This window comes from Mytilus californianus, unplaced genomic scaffold (assembly GCF_021869535.1).
Source record: "Mytilus californianus isolate M0D057914Y unplaced genomic scaffold, xbMytCali1.0.p SCAF_4, whole genome shotgun sequence".
Taxonomy (NCBI): Eukaryota; Metazoa; Mollusca; class Bivalvia; order Mytilida; family Mytilidae; genus Mytilus; species Mytilus californianus.
This window is the reverse complement of record NW_026262690.1, coordinates 67,342,608-67,362,671: the sequence shown is the minus strand read 5'-3', so window position 1 is coordinate 67,362,671 and position 20,064 is coordinate 67,342,608. Positions and strand designations below refer to the sequence as shown.

Sequence of the window (20,064 nt, the reverse complement as noted above, 5' to 3'; positions counted from 1 at the left end):
ATATCAAAGGATACAAATGCTTGTCTTGTCAAAATATAAATGAACAGAGGGCTAAGAGTGGTTTAACTTCTTTCCCCCTTATTAATCGATTTCTGCCACACTGGATCCCACACGGACCAGCATTCAAACAGACATATTTTTGGATATTTGATGTTGATATCGTGGACGCTTTCAGATGTAAAACACTACCTCCAGTGTTACTAAAATGGGCAAAACGAACGCGAAAAACATGGCCTTCAACAAACACTATAGAGAAAGCGTTAGAACAAGGATGTCATGTAATTAGTCTGCCTTCAAAGGTTTCTTCTGACGAATTCACAGAGGTTGAGTTTAGACTCGGTTATGGAGCCATGGAAAAGTTACTAACAGAATCTCTCAGTGATTGTCAGAAACAATGTTATATCCTGCTTAAGATAATACTTAAGGAATACATAGAACCACGATTCCCCGGTGAAGATATTGTATCGTCATATGTCATGAAGATGTTGATATTCTGGATGTCAGAGGAAACAGACTCGGATACTTGGCGTCCAGGGTGCCTTCTTAAATGTTTGGAGATGTGTCTAGGAAGGCTGTTTGATTGGGTTGAATCTGGTTATTGTCCGAACTACTTTATTCCCGAATATAACCTATTTCGCACAAAACTTGCAAGTATACACGCTAACAATTTTACCTGTTTGATGCGGGAAATCGTGGATTTGCAATGGAAGGTATTGCTCCATTGTAAAACAATGCAATGGTTGAATTTATACGTGTAGAGTTTTGGTAGACAGCATGATATATTATACAAAAAAAAATAACATATTGAAATTTTGACATAATGCTCTAGATATGTCACCAACTAGACACGTTAACTTGGTTACGCATCCCTTTAATCTATATTTAAGAATTCAATAATACCGATAATTACTTAGTTGACAATTCATTTTGTATTCTTGGTCAGATTGAAAGTTTGTTATAAGCGATCGAATACTTAGAACAAGCCTTAACACTTAAAATAAAAAAAACCATGCCTGGATATTTTCTAGCTATGAAAAAATAAGTAGAAAGTCAGGCAAGTAATTGGTTCTCATTAAAAAAAAACCACGAATACATTAACATTTTCAGATTATTTATGTCCGGGTTATCATGAACAGTAGTACAAAATAAATTTTACAGGAAACCGAAACAAGGATTTATGACTAAATTCATAACTTAATATCTCAAATCATAGTAATAGCTTCTATACACAGCAAAAGTAAACACATCATTGCAAGTTGTTTCACAAACTTTTTGGAAGATACTTAAAATTCATACCAATTTTTTTTTTTTTACCTACTGATGATCACCGTGTTTCATAGAGACGCACTTTTGTAATTGTACCAGTATAAATACAGTTGGATATTGATGAAATCGAATTCTCAGGACGACTCAAAACAACAGAAGTGTGTGTGGGGGGGGGGGGGGGGGGGGGGGGTAGTACAACATTTAAACACATGTTAAAACTCTAAGAAGTTCAAGGCATTTAAATGTTGAAAATGTGCCACACAGCCCTATGTTTAGACCTTTGATAAAAATAAGAGCATTATGTGAACTTTCCATTCCAGGATGTAATTGTTAACAAAACTTCATATTCATTGTCTGTATTAACAGAAGTGCAATCTTGTAGGCTTTGTTTTCATCTTGGTGCAACCATCGATATTAGAGTGTAGGATGGCCCTATTTAATACCAGCGGGTTCAGTTAAACTTTGAGCTAGTTGTCAGTAACTGTAAGCATTCTTTGAGACGATATTGCTATATTGTTTGTTATATAGTTTTGCCGTTATTTATTGATAAAGATTAAAAAATGAAAGGGTTGAGGTTTAAGCAAAATCGTGTCACTTATTCTGTTGTCTGCCCTATGAAAGGATATATATTGTTGCCGTTATTATATAGAAAATAGCTTTTCATTACGATTTTATTATATGTTTTACTTACTTTTTGTTTGCATGTTTACTAATTTATCGAGATTCTAAAAAATAGAGCTAAAAGAAGAATAGCTCGTTCTTGCGTCTACTTCGTTAATGATTGTACTACGTCATATCTTAAGATGATAGAATATTTTGTTCAGTGTCTGTTAAAATAAATTACAACTTTTTTTTACTCGAGGCGATTCAGAGCTTAATATAATCTCCTATAACCGACATGGTTAGGAAATACAACTATCAACAGGTTATAACAGTCAGCACATGAAGAGTAAGTTTAACTTTTTGAAATTCAGATTTTTTTCAAAGTGTATTAAAGTACTTAATGCTTATACATTGAGATTGCAGTGACTATTTTATTGACTTTGAATCTCCTATAACCGACATGGTTAGGAAATACAACTAATTTCACCATTACTTACATAATTATATATTAATATTATTGTAATGGTCAGAGAATACATAAAATAACACCATAACAAACTTTCAACATTTGCATAATTACACACATGCGAGGCATATATCTAATTTATTATCACTAATAAAACACATTAAGAAAAGCGATTTTCTCTTTATTATTGTCGATTATTACGTGAAAACAGGAAGTTCGATCAGGTTAGTTTTCAGTTTCGAATATTTTCTGTTATTTTAATGAGCAGATTGCTACACATGCAGGTTATAACAGTCAGCACATGAACAGTAAGTTTAACTTTTTTGAAATTCAGATTTTTTTCAAAATGTATTAAAGTACTTAATACTTATACATTGAGATTGCGATGACTATTTTATTGACTTTGAATCTCCTATAACCGACATGGTTAGGAAATACAACTTATTTCACCATTACTAACACAATTATATATTAATATTATTGTAATGGTCAGAGAATACATAAAAGAACACCATAACAAACTTAGTCCCAATTTTAAATTTTATTTTTAGAAATTTACCTGTGGCGTCTCTTTTTGTGGCGTTGAGACATTTGTGTGACACACAGTTCATAATTATATTGTCGTGTACTGGTGTACTGTCGTATACAAATAGAAGGTGTCCGTTGTTATTCTGTGGTTTACATGTTGTAATGTACTATTATATTATTTATTCATGTATTTCTCTGTTCTGAGTGTTCTTTCGTTTATTTGTACTGTATTCCTGTCACGTAATGTTGTCATTTTAGCGGTATTTTTAACATTGCTATATAAGCGGGAGGTTTGGCTAGCCATAAAACCAGGTTCACCCCACCATTTTTTCTTAAAATATCCTGTACCAAGTCAGGAATATGGCACTTGTTGTCAAACAGTCCGTTTCTATGTATGTTTGCGTTTGTTTTTGTTGCAGTTCAGTGTTTCTGTTGATCCGTTGTTTTCCTCTCATAGTTGATTTGTTTCCCTCGGTTTTGGTTTTTGACCCTGCTTTGTTTTCGCTTAATCGATTTATGACTATTGAACAGCGGTATACTACTGTTGCCCTTATTTATCATAGATACCACGCTTATAATTCTGTACGCCAGACGCCCGTTTCGTATACAAAAGACTCTTCAGTGACACTCGAATTACATAAGTAAAAAAAAAAGCCAAACAAGAGCACTGAGGATCCAAAATTTAGAAGTTTTTTGCCAAATACAGCTAAGGGAATATATTCCTGGGATAGCAAATTCTTATTATTTCGACTACAGCTTATAATTGTACGCCAGACATGCGTTTCATCCACAAAAGACTCATCATTGTACAGACACCTGTGAGATGTTGAAGAATGTATATTGACCGGTCGGTGCCATTGGTTATTTGTGTCATTTGATCGCTCTCTCAATGACGAGTGCCCAACATCGGCAACCTTTTCTTAATATATAAACAGATTAAAAACTTTTACTAACAAGATATAGAAATATTTATCATTGTCATTATCTGCCAGACAAAATCATCGTAAGAATAAGAAACAATAGATCCGTAACACATACTATTCTAAACTCGCTTCGAAGAAGTAGCGGATGCGGGACTAAGTGTGTTGTTTCCCGCGTCGTCAACAATTTCTTGTTATGAAGTCAGTTTAAATATGAATCCAATAATGGCAAGTCAATGATATTTAACAGGCAATTGTAGTAACATTAGCACATGTAATTTCAATGGAGATTATTTGATCCCATCCCTCTACGTCGCAGTTTATGGACTTTAAAAGTTTTGCATAGTTTGCATGTTTAAGTTTGTGATTATGTCAGTTTTAGAGGAACCAATGATGGTAGATTAATATTTGGTATGCGTTTGATTAAGCATTAGCACATCTCATTTCCAGGTAGATTATTTGGTTTCATCCCATCTCAGTCACAATCTACTACGTTTTGCATAGTTTACATGTTAAAGTTAGTGATTTTGTCAGTTTAAGGGGGACCAATCATTTTGAGTCAATGATGTTTGGTATGCAATTTCATATGCATTATCACATCTCATTTCCATGGAGATTATAACCCCCACCCCCTTTTAATTGTGGTTCAATGATTTTGAAACCTTTGAATAGTTTACATGTTAAAGATTCTGGTTAGGTCAGTTTAAGGGCAATCTTTAATCATAATTCAATTATATGTGGTATGCAATACTTGTGTTAGTAATGGTGAAATAAGTTGTATTTCCTAACCATGTCGGTTATAGGAGATTCAAAGTCAATAAAATAGTCATCGCAATTTCAATGTATAAGCATTAAGTACTTTAATATATTTTGAAAAAAATCTGAATTTCAAAAAAGTTAAACTTACTGTTCATGTGCTGACTGTTATAACCTGCACGTGTAGCAATCTGCTCATTAAAATAACAGAAAATATTCGAAACTGAAAACTTCCTGTTTTCACGTAATAATCGACAATAATAAAGAGAAAATCGCTTTTCTTAATGTGTTTTATTAGTGATAATAAATTAGATATATGCCTCGCATGTGTGTAATTATGCAAATGTTGAAATTGACATAGCAACACTTTAAGATAAAAACTATGCGACATTTCAAAGTCAATGAATTCTTGTTCTGAAATGTACTGAAATTTTGTACATTGTTATTTATTGCCATTGTACATGTTCACGTTTCCATGAACAGTTCGTGTCAATACTGCATGAAATCTACTGTAAAGTATAGACGCGTGGTTTTTTATCAGCAAGTTAAGTACCTTTAGCCTTTTTTCGGTGACTAAGTTTTCTCTAGTACTTATCGACTTCTTATTCTGATTTTACTGTTGTTTTGATATCTATTTTATTTTTATCACTTAAATGCTTTTCCTATACTGATTTTATTTTCCCGCTTTGAGGTACCCTTTTATTTGTTCACTGATAGAAACATTAAAGAAGGGAGGTTTAAGTTCTGATAAAATAATGTAGCCCCGTATAGTGTCTGCCCATAATCAGACATCGTTAGAGATTGTATATGTCATATTGTAATGTTTTTGTTTATTGGAAAGTTTCTTTAATAGCTTCTGTTTTATTAATTTACACTTTCTTTACTGAAGACACAGGAAGATTAAGAGCTGGACATATTTAGGTTTGGCTAGCCATAAAACCAGGTTCAACCCACCATGTTTTCTTAAAATGTCCTGTACGAAGGCAGGAATATGGCAGTTATTCTCAAATAGTCTGTTTCTATATATTTTTGCGTTTGTTTTTCGTTGCATTTAGTGTTTCTGTTGTTCATTTGTTTTCCTCTTATAGTTGATGTGTTTACCTCGGTTTTAGTTTGTAACCCGGATTTGTTTTCTCATAATCGATTTATGACTTCTGAACAGCGGTATACTACTGTTGCCTTTAGTGTATAGACACGTGTCTGTTGTTTAAAAATGTATGTTGACCTCTAGTTGTCTTACAGTTATTTGTGTCGTGTGGTCTAGTTGACGGACAGCGACATCCCTACTCTAATAATAATATTCTTTTCTACATAAGAAAATGTATGTACCAAGTCAGGAATTTGACAGTTGTTATCCATTCGTTTGATGTGTTTAAGCTTTTGATTTTGCCATTTCAGTAGGGACTTTCCGTTTTGAATTTTCCTCGGAGTTCGGTATTTTTGTTATTTTATTTTTTATAGACAGTACCGTGAAAGTCATCTAACAACAACTGTTATGATCGACAAACTCATGGTAAGAATAAGAAACAACACATCCGTGTCATATATGTTTACATTATTCTTCAAACAAAATAAAAAAAAATTAATTTTCTTTGTGTTATTGTCGGTCATCAGGTAGTAACAGGAAGTGAAAGAAGATTAATTAAAATTCAATTTAAAAAACATCCCTGTTTCAACTTTCTATTGATTTAAGGAGTTGTAGTTCTCTACCTATTCAGGTTATTACAGTCAGCAAGTCACAAGTAAGTATTTTTCAGTTGTTGTTCACATTCGAAAGTGGATAAATGTAATAGATGCTAATATAATTGTAATTTCATTGACTTTTTAGACGATTTTTTGAAAAGTTAGGACATTTGCGCATCAAATATTATCTAGAAAAAAATATAAAAAGATTGGAATCAACAAAAAACTATGAACCTATTACCTTAAAAACATTACAAAAATGTAGATCACGTTACATCATCCAGTGGAATCTTCCTTCCATTGCTGTTTCGGAGCTGATTCACCAGATCCTCCAATCGCGCAAGCTCGGCTGATCAGTCTTAACCTGCCACTAGATGGATTACATTGCTCCCGATATGTCGGCTGGTGTAACTACTATACTGTCATTGAATGGTTATTTTTATCAGCAGATGTTTCTGCTGTTTTCAAAGTCTCTTAATTAAAAATAAAAATAAGTCCATTATTAAGACTAGCTGTTTCTTATTATTCATAATCACATACCTAATATCTGCAAAACTATAATGGATAGATAGAAACTTAGATAAGCAAAAAGTATCAGCAGGACAAGATCTACAAATATTCAGATATTAAGCAAAAACGCAATAAATTTGTAAACCTTCGTGGATTGTTATGAAACTTGGACGAACGCTAATCTACTAGACAAGAAATAGCATCTGATTTTATTTTTAAATTCTGTAATTTATTAATTAATGGACTCACGTTTTAGGTCAACATAACACTTTTACACTGACAACAGCATTCGCAGGCGAGACACAGGGTACCGCAGAACTCCTTATGTTTTTTTTCATTAATAACTGTGCATGGCTAAATATGGCGTTCTTCAGCAGCTAGACATGTTCGGGAGTTAAGTGACGTCCTATGGACACACTAGGGGGATGGACACGTTTCTGAGTGTAACACGCACACACACACACAAACATGCACACACATATGTAAATGTGTGCAGTTATTTCATACATATAATCTGAAGCTCTTTATGTTTTAAAACATTATTCTTAAGTGGTATACATGTTACTATTAAAAAATTATCAAATATAATCATGATAATGTTTGAAAACTACATTTTTTCCACAACTTTCTTTCGTTTGTTCATTGAATAATACAAAAAAGATTAATACATTTCTTTGTCGTTTTTTTTATCTTTTTATTTCTTACAACGAAATACAAATGGACGCAAATATACATAGACCTTTCTTCCAGGTAAAAATCTAAATGACTTTACTTCATGTATGTTGTGTTCTTATGTTGCATTCTTAGCTGTTTCAAAAAGTCTCATTAAAAATAATTTGTCCAAAGTTTACGAAATATTTAACGCACATGTAACAGCTGAACATTTTCTCACATGCATCATTATAATCAGAAAACATAGTAAATCATATTATTTTAAGGACAATGGTAAAGGCGGCTGATAATTTTTAAGCATTTTATGTTAAAAGACACATTTCGGTCTATTTGTTTCGTGTTACAGGAGAACACAGTATTCCCTGTTTAAATTTCAGAAAGGATTGTTATATCAAGAATTTTATATTTCACAGGTTACTTGATAAACTAAAAGGACAATGAGGATAATTGCAATTGTTAATTTGTTACTTGTATCAACTTTCCTATGTGTAAAGACGGAGTTCACTGTGAAATTCCCCTATGTGTGTACATTCAATACATATTGCCGATGCTATAATGAAGAAGGAACAGAGAAACTACATGTGGATTGCGCAAACGGTAAAATATCGAAAATTCCGAAATTTCCATCGAATACTTACATTTTAAATCTGCAACATAACCGTATACGCGAAATAAGCGATAACGCATTTCAGTGTTTAGCGAATCTGTCAATCTTGGATTTATCATATAACAATATCAAAGGTTTAAAATTACACTCTTTTGAGGGTTTAGGAAAACTGAATGAGTTAAACTTAAATTACAATCCTTTAGAATATGCAAAATATCCAAATGGAATGTTCATCCCATTGGTATCCCTCGGACGTCTTTGCATTAAAAGTAAACTTGTCATGGCAGCTGTGAGTAATATTTTCTCAGATAAAACGATATCATATTTGAAGTCACTGGAGAAATTGGAAATAGATGTTCCTGCAATCTATCAAAAACGTGATATATATGGAGAAGGATATAAATATTTAATTCATCTTAGTTCTCTAAATGTAGGCACATGTGATGATTTACTTATTAATGCACAAATCTTCGAGTATATGCCACTTTTAACACATATTTCATTTGACAAAAAGTGTAAGATTCATATCATACCAGGTGGACATCGAAGTTTGAAAAACATCAGACAATTTTACGTTCATCGTTTAGTTGACACGCTACTACCATATCTTAATAACTTTACAAATGAATTGAAACTGACTCCAATTGAAACATTGTCATTTCGAAACACTTTTGCAGAGGGTTTTGAAGACCTTTACTATCCATGGAATCCGATAATTAGAAATTTGCAGAACTCGTCTTTAAAACATCTGCAGATGACTGAAAATAAACTTGGCGAAAGTTTTCCTGTATCTAAACTCGATCCTCCTCCTTCAAGTTTACAAGCGCTGAATCTTTCCAGCAATAAACTCGAGGAGTTTGCGTTAGATTTAGGGAATATTCGAAATCTTAGTCTACAAAATAATTAGCAAGGAAGATTTCTAAGTACTCGTAGTTATAAAATTTCAAAAAAATCTAGCAGTCTTGAGTTTATAGATTTATCAGCGAATAGTATTGAAACGCTTACGTGTATATTATTCAAGGACCAACCAAATTTAAAATATATCAATCTTAGTCATAACAAGTTGCGAAAGATTACATTTGATGTTTCTCGATTGAATGATCTTCATTATTTAGATCTATCAAGAAACAATTTTACGACATTGGACGAGAAAGCCATGGCAATGCTCGATGGTCTATCTAAAAATACTTTCTTCACAGTTAATTTACGAAATAATGCATTGCAATGTACCTGCAACACACTGACATTTCTAAAGTGGATTTCCAAAACAAAAGTTGATTTGTTGCTAAATGATAAGTGTACTTTAGAAGATGGGGCCATCGTAAGTCTCAACCCAATAGATTCAATAATACAGCAACTACAGAAAGAGTGTATTTCATATACGAACTTAACAATTGCTTTGTCTATAGGGTTGGTAATTATCCTAGCCGTTCTTATTTTGGCTTTAGTGTATAAATACAGATGGAAACTTCGATACATGTTTTACCTTGCCAAAAGTAAACACTATAGTTACAAGGCTTCCACAGACGACGATGAATACACTTACGATGCTTTTATCTCGTACTGTGATGATGATAGATCATTTGTGTTAAAAGATTTCATTGCAAATTTAGAAAATGAAGGGAATGCTAAATTATGCGTGCACCAACGTGACTTCCTACCTGGCCAAGAGATAACAGTCAATATTACAAACGCTATCCATGACAGTAGAAAGACAGTCTGCATTATAACAAGAAAGTTTTTGGAGTCACACTATTGCATGTTTGAATTCAATATGGCCCGGATGGAAAACATTTATTCTCGAGATGGAAGAAATATAATTTTCCTAGTATTTCTTGAGCAAATCCAACCGAGGGAAATGCCACTTATGATGCTCGAACTTATAGAAAAACAATCTTACATCGAATATCCCAATGACGAAGAAGGAAATATTGTGTTCTGGGGGAAAATTAAAGAAGCTATTCATTCATGACATTTGTAGCAGTACTGAATTTGTTGTCCAAACGATTTTTTATATTCGTCTTCATTATGTTTAAACTTCAATATGAAGAAATAACAAACAAAAAATACATCGTTTAAAAGAAGAAAGTAATGTTGATCCGAACGTTAAATTGTATGTTGTAACTAAGGCTATTTCTGGTCTTTTCCTGTCCATTTGTAGGACCCATGTCAAAAGGGTTGTGTAAATTGTATAGATTACGCAAAACATTATGATTTTCAATACCAATTCTTCGATCTATCCACATTATAAATCTCCAAAAGAGGAAGCCCCGGTGGTTTGTGGTTTTTTTTTGGTTGTTCAAAAGGGGAAGCCTATGCATGTTTAGCGAATATCAATTTTAAGTCTGGTTTCACCCGACTGGTTATCAAACCCATAACCGTCCGCACTCGAGGCGAGCACAATCGAAGCGATTCTAATTTTTGCTGAAATGTCAACAAAATATTATTAGAGAAAAAAACCTTTGGAAAACGTTATGAATAAAACTTATACATGCAATAATTGAATTTCAAAATTATGTGATTACAATTTTTGTAAATTTCAAAGTTACTTGTACAAATATAATCCAAAAGAAAAAAAGTACTTGTGAGCTGTAATGAATGCTGTAAGTAAGACTTTTTTTTTCTTTTTTTTCTTTTTTTTTGCCGTTGTCAAAATTACAAATTTCTGTGATTTTATTATTTCTTTTCTTCTTTTTCAACAATATGGATCATTCTATATTGATATATGTATTATTTGGATATATTATAATCTAGAAATGTATATATTTCAGAAATAAGTTAACTAATAAGTACTGACCAAATAATTATATACTAACGAGGCCGGGATAAGGTATCGGTATTTCTTGTATCCAACTAACAAATGTCAAAATTTCAAAGACAATTATGGTCCGCATAGCCATGGTATAAAAACAAACAACTATGTCAACAAAGAAAAACTAAATGGCATGTAGACACTCTATAGACATAGCACATAAGCAACAATGAAAGACGAGAATACAAAAAAATGACCAAAGCACAATAACACTATGGCGGGATGTATACATAACGAACCACGCCAAAAGGATATTATCAAAAAGTGAATCAACAGTAAAGGTTACAAATATACAAAGACAAACAAAAAACACACTTTCACACGTAATTAAGATTATAAACAACGTCAGTACCTAGAATCTATACTTCAAGATCTTCATATATAATTTGTGAAGTTGATACGAAATATTTATCAACAAGGTCTTGGTATCTTCCGATGAACTTTTTTAGAAAATACTTTTTTTAGAATTTGTTTTTTTACATAACCCTGGTTCATCAACTTTCTGCTCAGACACTGGTGACGTTTTATAAAGTCTGAGTAGCAGCTGCAAGTTCTTGAATACCGAATGAGTTGGGGAAATGTATATCCCATATGCAGGTGAAGTTGGTATATTGCTGCTAAGTTGGGGGAAATTTATAATTTCAAAATTAAAATCGTCTCGTTTGTCATAGATGCTGGTACAGAGATGACCGCTTATGTCCAATTCGAGGTATAAGTCTAAAAATGAGGCGGAGGAAGCCGTTTCTGTTGTTTCTTTAATTTCTAGTTCTGGAGAATATATTAATGGAACCCAATCAGGAAAGTTTGGATTGTTAATAAAAAGAACATCATCAATATCTGAATGTGAAATTAAATGATCTAGATTTTTTATCTTCTTGTTTTTGACAAGTGTCTGAAGGAACTCCAACTCACATGAAAATAAGAAGAGGTCGGCAAGGAGAGGAACACATTTCGTTCCCATAGGAATGGCGACAAATTGTTGGAAAAGTCTACTTCCAAATTCAGCAAATATGTTTTCAATAAGAAACTCAAGCATACTGATCACCTGTTCCTCGGTGTAACATGTTTTATCTTTTTGTTCACTATTAGCAAAATATGTCGCATGGTATCCGAAAGCAATAAAGTTATAGCGTATGCTGCCATTTTTATATGGGAAAGCATTATGTATTTTTTCTTTTAGACGATTTTTCAATTTGACATGGGGAATGGTGTTCTAAAGGGTTGACAAATCAAAGGTTTTGGTAGAGTTTGTATCAGAGAAAGATCGAGATTTAAAATTATCCAGAAGTTCTTTTAGAATCCACATATGGTTAATACCACTACGCGAGTAAAAAGTTTCGCAGTATTTCTGAAGACCTTCTTTCACTGCGGACAGAATTTTTGTCAATCAAATGGACAATTCCTTTGTAGAACATGCAGATGAGCCCACAATGTACCGTTGTGTGTACGGAATTTTGTGAAACTTAGGTATCCAATACAAACAAGGTAAGTCCTCAGATTTGCTGTTCAATTTGATTTTCATTGATGCCTGAAAGACTTATGATCTAACAAAATCTCATCCTTGTCAAATGACATGTTCTTGTATGTGCAATTACCTGAGTGCTCATATATTCCTAATTCTTTTACAAGACACTCTTAGTAATAAAATTCGTTTTACGAATTTGTGTTACATTGACTATTGTAAAGGGAGGATTGATAAATATGTAAGCACAAAGAAATCTAGAGTACAGAAAGGTTCTATTGAAAATCACAATATGGAAGAAGTATTAAAGTATGATCAATTCTAACTAAGCATTTAAATTAGATGTTCTTAAAGTATCCAAGGTTTATATTTGTGTGCTTCAATGCCAGTTTAACACTCGTTTTGGAAACTTTTATGATTTTTTTTTTTACCTTTGACATCCATCAACCTGAACGTCTTTTCCAGTACTATCTTTGCATCTAAAATCTGACCATGGAGATTTGCTACTGTGTGTATAATTTTCCCAGCTCAACATAACTGTACTAGTATGTATTTTTGATTCGTTATGTCTTTAAAAATGTTAACTGCATTGCCATTGTCTTTTATTTTACATTCAAAATAAAACTATCTGAATCTTTCTATCTTATATCTCTCAAATGTTTCTCGTTCGACGACCCAAAAATTGCAGAAAGCAATATGATTTACTTTCAACACAAAATCGATCCGTAACGGTTTTAAGCCTTTATACATTACCATACACATACAGAGTAGCAGTGTGTTCATTGTTCGGAACCACTGTATCTAATGTTGTTGTGGTTAGTTGATGTCTCAATAACATTTACACTGGATTTTAAGCAAGCAACAATCAGTCAATCAATAACATATAGAGCATTTTGCGGAATTTTCAAACAATCAAATATAAATGGCAATTTAAATTTGCAGCTTACTAATATTACTGATTCACAGATTTCGTTTACCACATAAAATCATAATATGAAACTGTTGTGTTAAATTAATAAAACATGTTTTGCAAAAAAGCATATCAAATAAAAATATTATACAATGTTCACTCGATCAACTACGACAAAACCTGTCTGTGTGGTAAGTTACTGTATTATTCTCAATCTCTCAGAATAGCGGGAATCGAGGTATTTGGAAAATCGGTAATATGGTGAAGAGCATGGTAATAACAATTTTTACCATGTCAAATATCAATATGCATGTCAATATAAATAGACACCTTGCAAAAAGAAAATCGACAGACGAAAAGACAAAACACTACACAAAAACAAACCAACGATTTACGTTTACCCAATATTTCCTGTTATTCATATGCAATTACGAATGTGTTGATATAAGGATATATATATAGTATATATATATGTGTGTGTGTGTGGGGGGGTGTGTGTGTGTGTATCCTATTTAATCTATTTGCAAAATGCTTTGTTTAAACAAATACTGACCAGACTTATATCCAGTGTCCTTAATTCCTTTAATTTAATTTGAAATAGGATGTTAAAATAGTTGTTGGTTAAAATGCCTCAGTTTTCTTGTGTTATGCATCATTGTTTCGTTTCCATAAATCAATTTCAGACAGGAGAGTATTTTCATTCTGCAACTTTGCATCGATTGTGCTAAAATGTCCGGTAGGCTGGTTACGAGGGCAGGAATTCGGACATTCTTGTTTTTATCTAATCTGAAAATAAGAGCTGCAATAATAATAATGTACACATCAGCTTATGTTGAATTATTAAAAAAAAAAACCAACAGAAAAACTAACAATTAACGATAAAAGAGAAAACTAAATAATACAAATGAAATGAATACCTCAAATGCGACTTATCAATAGGCCAAATATCTTTCAAAGGAGCATCTGCCATGTCCGGTCTGTGTTTTTGTTTGATGTTTTTCTGCTTTGTATCGATCTGATGAGTTAAACCCTTTTCAACTGATTTTTATAGTTTGTTCTTATGTTGTACTGTTACAACACTGTCCCAGGTTTGGTTTATCCCAGCCAAATTCTTTATGTTCTTGACCCAAGTCAGGAGACTGTAGTTCAATGGTTGTCGTTGGTTCATGTCTGTCATGTTTGTTTTTCGTACATTGTTTTGTTATAAATAATGCCGTTAGTTTTCTCAATTGAATTGTTTCATATTTTTCATGTCGGGGCCTTTTATAGCCGACTATACGGTTTGGGTTTTGCTCATTGTTGAAGGCCGCACGGTAATTGCTTACATCCACTTCATTTCAATTTTGGTGGATAGTTGTCTCATTGGCAATCATACCACATTTCCTTATTTTATATAAGTGGAAATTGTCAAGGATGACATAAACTCGCAGAATAAGTAAAACTTTGGTTGACCAATACAAGGCAACTAGTCGCACTAGACGTATTAGTACACACTTAATAACTACACAAATAATATGCCGTTAAGTAAAGAAATCGTAAGGATTATTTCCCAAAATTGCACTAAAGACCTTATGACAAAAAAATACCTTTCATTTACTCGGAAGTCTCGTCAGTATGCCACATGCAATGCTGCACCAGTTTTTCGACAGTTTGCATTTCTATGAATAGAATAGATATGATATAATGCAACACAATCTGTTTTCTCAAATTCATGCATAACATATGCAGATGAAGAAATTGGACACATTGAGTGGTTTATAAAAGTAGAGGACGGAGAGAAGGGCAGAAGAACGCCATTGTGTTATTGTGCTATGGTCATTTTTGTATTCTTGTCTTTCATTTCTGCTCATGTGCTTTGTTTATAGAATATCTATATGCCATTTTGTTTTTCTTGTTGACATAGTTTTTGAAGTGATAAAGATTTTAACACAATGTTGACTGCTGTACCCCAACTTTTAACATTTTTACCTATTATGTCTGTTTTTTTTGTTTTTGTTTTTTGGCTCACACATTGTTGACAATATAACGGAATTATATGCGACTGTCCTACACGTGAGATGTTTAGCTTGCTTTAAAACCAGTTTTAAACAACCATTTTCTACATTTGGAAATGCCTGTACTAAGTCAGGAATATGACAGTTGTTTTCCATTCGTTTGATTTGTTTGAGCTTTTGATTTTGCCATTCGATGGAACTTTCCGTTTTGAATATTCCTTGGAGTTTGGTTTTTTGTTATTGTACTTTTTACATAACAGTGTAATGAAGTACATATCACTTTGGTGGTGGATAATTTCCATGTTTGTAGCTTCTTTTATATGTAGTGTACATTTCTCGGTTGGTTCGATAAGCGCGATTAAAAAAAAATAATGATTTTTTTTTTGGATTATTGTAAATAAATTAACATCAGTGTTGATGATATCATAAATGTGATAGCATTAATATATCTTATTCTGTAGATCCAAAAACAGATAGGGTTCGACATAACACATATTATTAAAATGAATTAACTCTTCAATGATATATCAGGCGCGTAGCTGCCTTTACGCAAAAAATCATTTGCTTGCACATTTTTTTCACAAAAAAAATAATTCTGAAATTAAATTACGAATGAGTAGGAAGACAGGTCAACCGGGCTAACTATCCAGCTGACACTCCAAGTCAGTATTGGAAGCGAGCCTTGTATTTCTCCTTTCTTGACTATTTCATTGAGGAACTCACAGCCTAGGACGTTTACTGGATAACTCCGATCGTTTTCAAGGCCAGAACCTTATACCTGCACGTTTGGAATCTTTGACAGCAGAGTGTATAGACAAACTATACGAAACATTTAGACACGACTTGACGGACAATCAAGAAACCTTCAACTCTGAGGTAAAGAGATGGCAGAGACGCTGGTCCAGATGTTATAGAGTAGCCCAAATCTCTGATGTCGTCTCTAGCAGTGACTAAAAAGGAACTATATCCTTCAATCGTTTGCAATCGTGTCAATCCTAGTTACAATGCCAGTAACTACATCAACTACTGAACGGTCATTTAGTGCATTACGGCGACTGAAAACTTATCTTTGTTCAACCATGGTATAGGACAGACTATCTTCGTTGGCGCTCATACATGTTCACAGAGAAATGAATATCGACACAGAGAGAGTTCTGCGATCATTTGCCTTGGCAAAAAATAGATATATGGACTTTGGATATTAACTATACTTTAAGTCTTACATGCAGTATTAACATTTAGTAATACAGGCTCAATACAATAACCTTGAAAACATCTTAGATTTATATCCCTCACTTATAAGTCAAGACTTAAAAGTCGCCGTTTGATTTCGTATTCCCATTATCCGTTCGTCCAAAAGACTACTAATTCACCTTGGGTATCTGTGTCCTTCTACCGTTGTCGTAGAAACCCTTCCTTTGATTCGAAAATGACCTTAGTGAGAAACGCTACGGTCGGGTGTCTTGCAAGAAGCAGGACCTGCTTACCCTTTCGGAGCACTGGAGGTCGCCACATTTTTTTTGGGGGGTTCGTGTTTTTTTTATCTGTATTTAGTTTTCAATATTGAATGTTTTTGTTTGTTCTTTTGTGTCTTATCTGTTCCCGGGTTGGTCATGTGTCCATTGATTGCCCTTCTATTGATAAACGCTTCGGTTGACTTGTCGACTGAAATTCCTGTTTTATAAAACTTATTTTATATTTGAAAACAACCATGTTAATAAGGAGTAATGTGAATTTCATAAGCATGGCATACCTGGAAAATGACCGAAAAATGATTATTTTCTGCATAAAAAGGTCCCAAAAAATTTTTCGCCTCGCACCGCTCGGCGTAAAAGACTTATGCTTGCACTTTATTTAAGGCCAGCTACGCCCCTGTATATAACATGTCACAAGTTTGTTTAGATTTACTAGGAAACCATTTACCCGCGATTCTTGTGGGGGTGTCTTCCTCCTATTCCCACTTTTTAAAAATCACTATTCCTTCTATTCCCACATGCAAATAACAATAGATGTTTTGATAAATAATTTGTTTTTATGAAAATCAAGGTTAATTAAAAATTCACCTAAGATTTACCTGTCTTTTTTTTAAAAGAAAACATATTTCTTACACTGTTTAAGTATAATATTAAAGTTTAAAAAAAAAAAAAAAAATTTAATACACTGTTTGTTTGTAATATGTTTTTCTTCTTCAAAGAATTACTTAAAAATAAAGAATAGGTCAGATAAATAGAAGTAAGATTAAAAAATCATTGAATTTGTAAACTTAAAAAATTGTCATCCGAACAAATAAATTGATGATAGATAATATTATAACAAACTTTCCCATCTTGCAAGATTTCCATGTACAACAACCGCAAGAAGAACCTACCAGTTTTACCAAAAACTGTTGATGAAATCAACATAGATGGTGTTTGGGCATATACTACCAAAGGTGACCCATTCCTGTCCGAGCCTATTCTTCCAACTTTACACATTTCACGCAATGGTTGACGGCGCAATGTATCCACTGGTACACAGTTTTCTTCCAGCCAAGAGCAAACTAGTATACACAAGGTTCCCGACTTTACTCAAAGATGTATGCCACCAACAGCAACTACAACTTCAGCCTACCACTATCTAGCCTAGACTATGAAGTCGCCATCCGAAATGCAGCCTATTCTGTATTTCCTGGCGTCAACGCAAAAGCCTGCTTTCTCCACTACACACAATGCATATGGAGAAAAACACATGAAACAGGGATTCAGGTTCCATACAAGGAAGACAACAACATTCATACCGCTGTCCTTCCACTTGTACCTACTGTTGAGGTCGAAAACGTGTGGTTTAATTCCCTAACCGACATAGATCAGATTGATACTAACATCAACTACACGCCCTTTACAGACTATGTAACAACATACTGTTTCAAATAGAACAGTCACCTTTGGGACCATTACACAACACAGGGACCGAGGACTACACATCATCTAGAGGGATGGCACAGCAAGCTGAAGAAACATGTCCAGCACCCACATCCAAACATCTTTAAACTCATAAAACTACTGAAACATGCCGAAGCTTTCAACGCCCCGACCATGATCCAGTATGCAGCCGGTGGGAAGAGAGTGGCCCAAAAACGAAAGTATTTCGAAATCAACAACAGATTAGAAGAGCTTAAGTTTAGACACCCCAACCAGGAAATCACAACAGTACAGTTTGGTGATGCAGCCTCCCACCTTCTTCACGTTGAATAGATAAATAAACTTTAATAAACTTATATACAGTGAATTTCTAAATTAAATGTGTGTGCTACAATGTGTGATTTGTTTTAGTGCTGTTAATTTGTATTGTTTGTTTCATATTATAATGCTTGCTTGAATCTACTGTTGAATTTGTGTTATTTAAGAAAGAATTAATTTACTTATATTTGTTTCCATTTCTTTCATATTTATTTTAATTAAAAACACAGAATTCATACACATACAAAAATAACCTATTTCCTATCCAAAAAAACACTTGTCAATTAAAAGTTGATTAAACAATGTTTATACAGTATAATCCTTTGTTTGCACAAGTTTCCCCCTATTCCCACATAAAATTTGAACTTTTCTTACCAGATTTATAAAAAGTGGGAATAGGAGGAATGAACCCTTGTGGGGTTCGTGTTGCTTATTCTTTAATTTTCTATGTTGAGTTTTGTATACTTTTGTTTGTCTTTTAGTACTTTTTGCCATGGCGTTATCAGTTTATTTTCGAATTATGAGTTGGAATGTCCCTTTGCCTCTCTTTTCTTACTTTAGACAGATCAGAAATATAAGAAAAACACATCTTGAGTATTTGTAAAGACCCCCACTATTGAATAAAAAATGTTTTGAATAACACTATCATGATTTTCCCCTTGAACAATTTTGACAATGCCACATGAAGGGGTTTTCGTCTTTTATTTTATTTCAAAATATAACACAAACACAGTTGCGTTTGTTACCTCTTCATTTCGTCGGTAGATCTAAATTGATTGATTGGTGTCTAACGCCACTTTCAGCACTATTATGCTATTTCGTGGCGGTCAGTTTTTATTGGTTGAGGAAGCCGGAGTGCCCGGAGAGAATCACCTACCTTCGGTAGAAAAACCTCAGTGTTTACAGGCTAGTGATGGAGCAGTTCGACTACTTAGACCACTCGGCCACCGAGGAATATTGCTACATAGAAATGGAAAGTTCACAATTCAGAAGCTGAAATCATCTTTTTTGTCGTTGAATTTAGTTCTTAATCAACCCTCATTGTCAATTTCTGGAAATGATATATTACAAAAAAATATTAATTATATAAAATGTAGACAACCTTTTAGTATTCAAGTTTCCAGTCATATCCTTTATTTAATATAATACAATGTACTGTGTACTGAGCCTTTACCGATTGTTATAATTGCGTTTGTGTTATTGTCTATTGTCTATTGTCTATTGTCTATTGTCTATTGTTAATCTCTTTCCGAAGCGAATCTAGAAATAAAGTGACAGGAAATATAAAGTCACAAAATAGATCAATTAAATAGTTATTTTGACAAATTAAAGTTTTAAAATGTATTTTTTCCTGATTTTCATTAAGCTTAATACTATTTATTTTTTTATGTTATAAAACAAATATTCCAGTGAAGACTACAAGACTTTTCTTCAGGGCACGAAATTTATTGCTTTAGGACACAAAATATGGATTATAGAGTGTCATACATTTATAAAATTCAAATATAAACCAAATAATACAGTTGTTATCTTGAAACGCGGAGAGATGAGGACGGTGTTAATCCAAGTAAATTATTATTTTTTTTATTCTGGTAAAATTTTCTTTCGTATAACTTCAGCAAGGCCTTGAGAGTCTAGACAGAAGATGCTTTCAAAT

The 20,064-nt window shown here is 33.2% G+C and overlaps 1 protein-coding gene across 1 annotated transcript; it reads left to right on the top strand.

The window, feature by feature from the left end:
• Positions 1–9,144: 9,144 nt before the first annotated feature.
• Positions 9,145–12,924, top strand: LOC127738414 (toll-like receptor 4). The gene has a single exon (XM_052249656.1). The coding sequence runs from the start codon at positions 9,168–9,170 to the stop codon at positions 9,981–9,983; it is 816 nt and encodes a 271-aa protein (XP_052105616.1). The 5' UTR covers positions 9,145–9,167; the 3' UTR covers positions 9,984–12,924.
• The last annotated feature ends 7,140 nt before the right edge of the window (positions 12,925–20,064 follow it).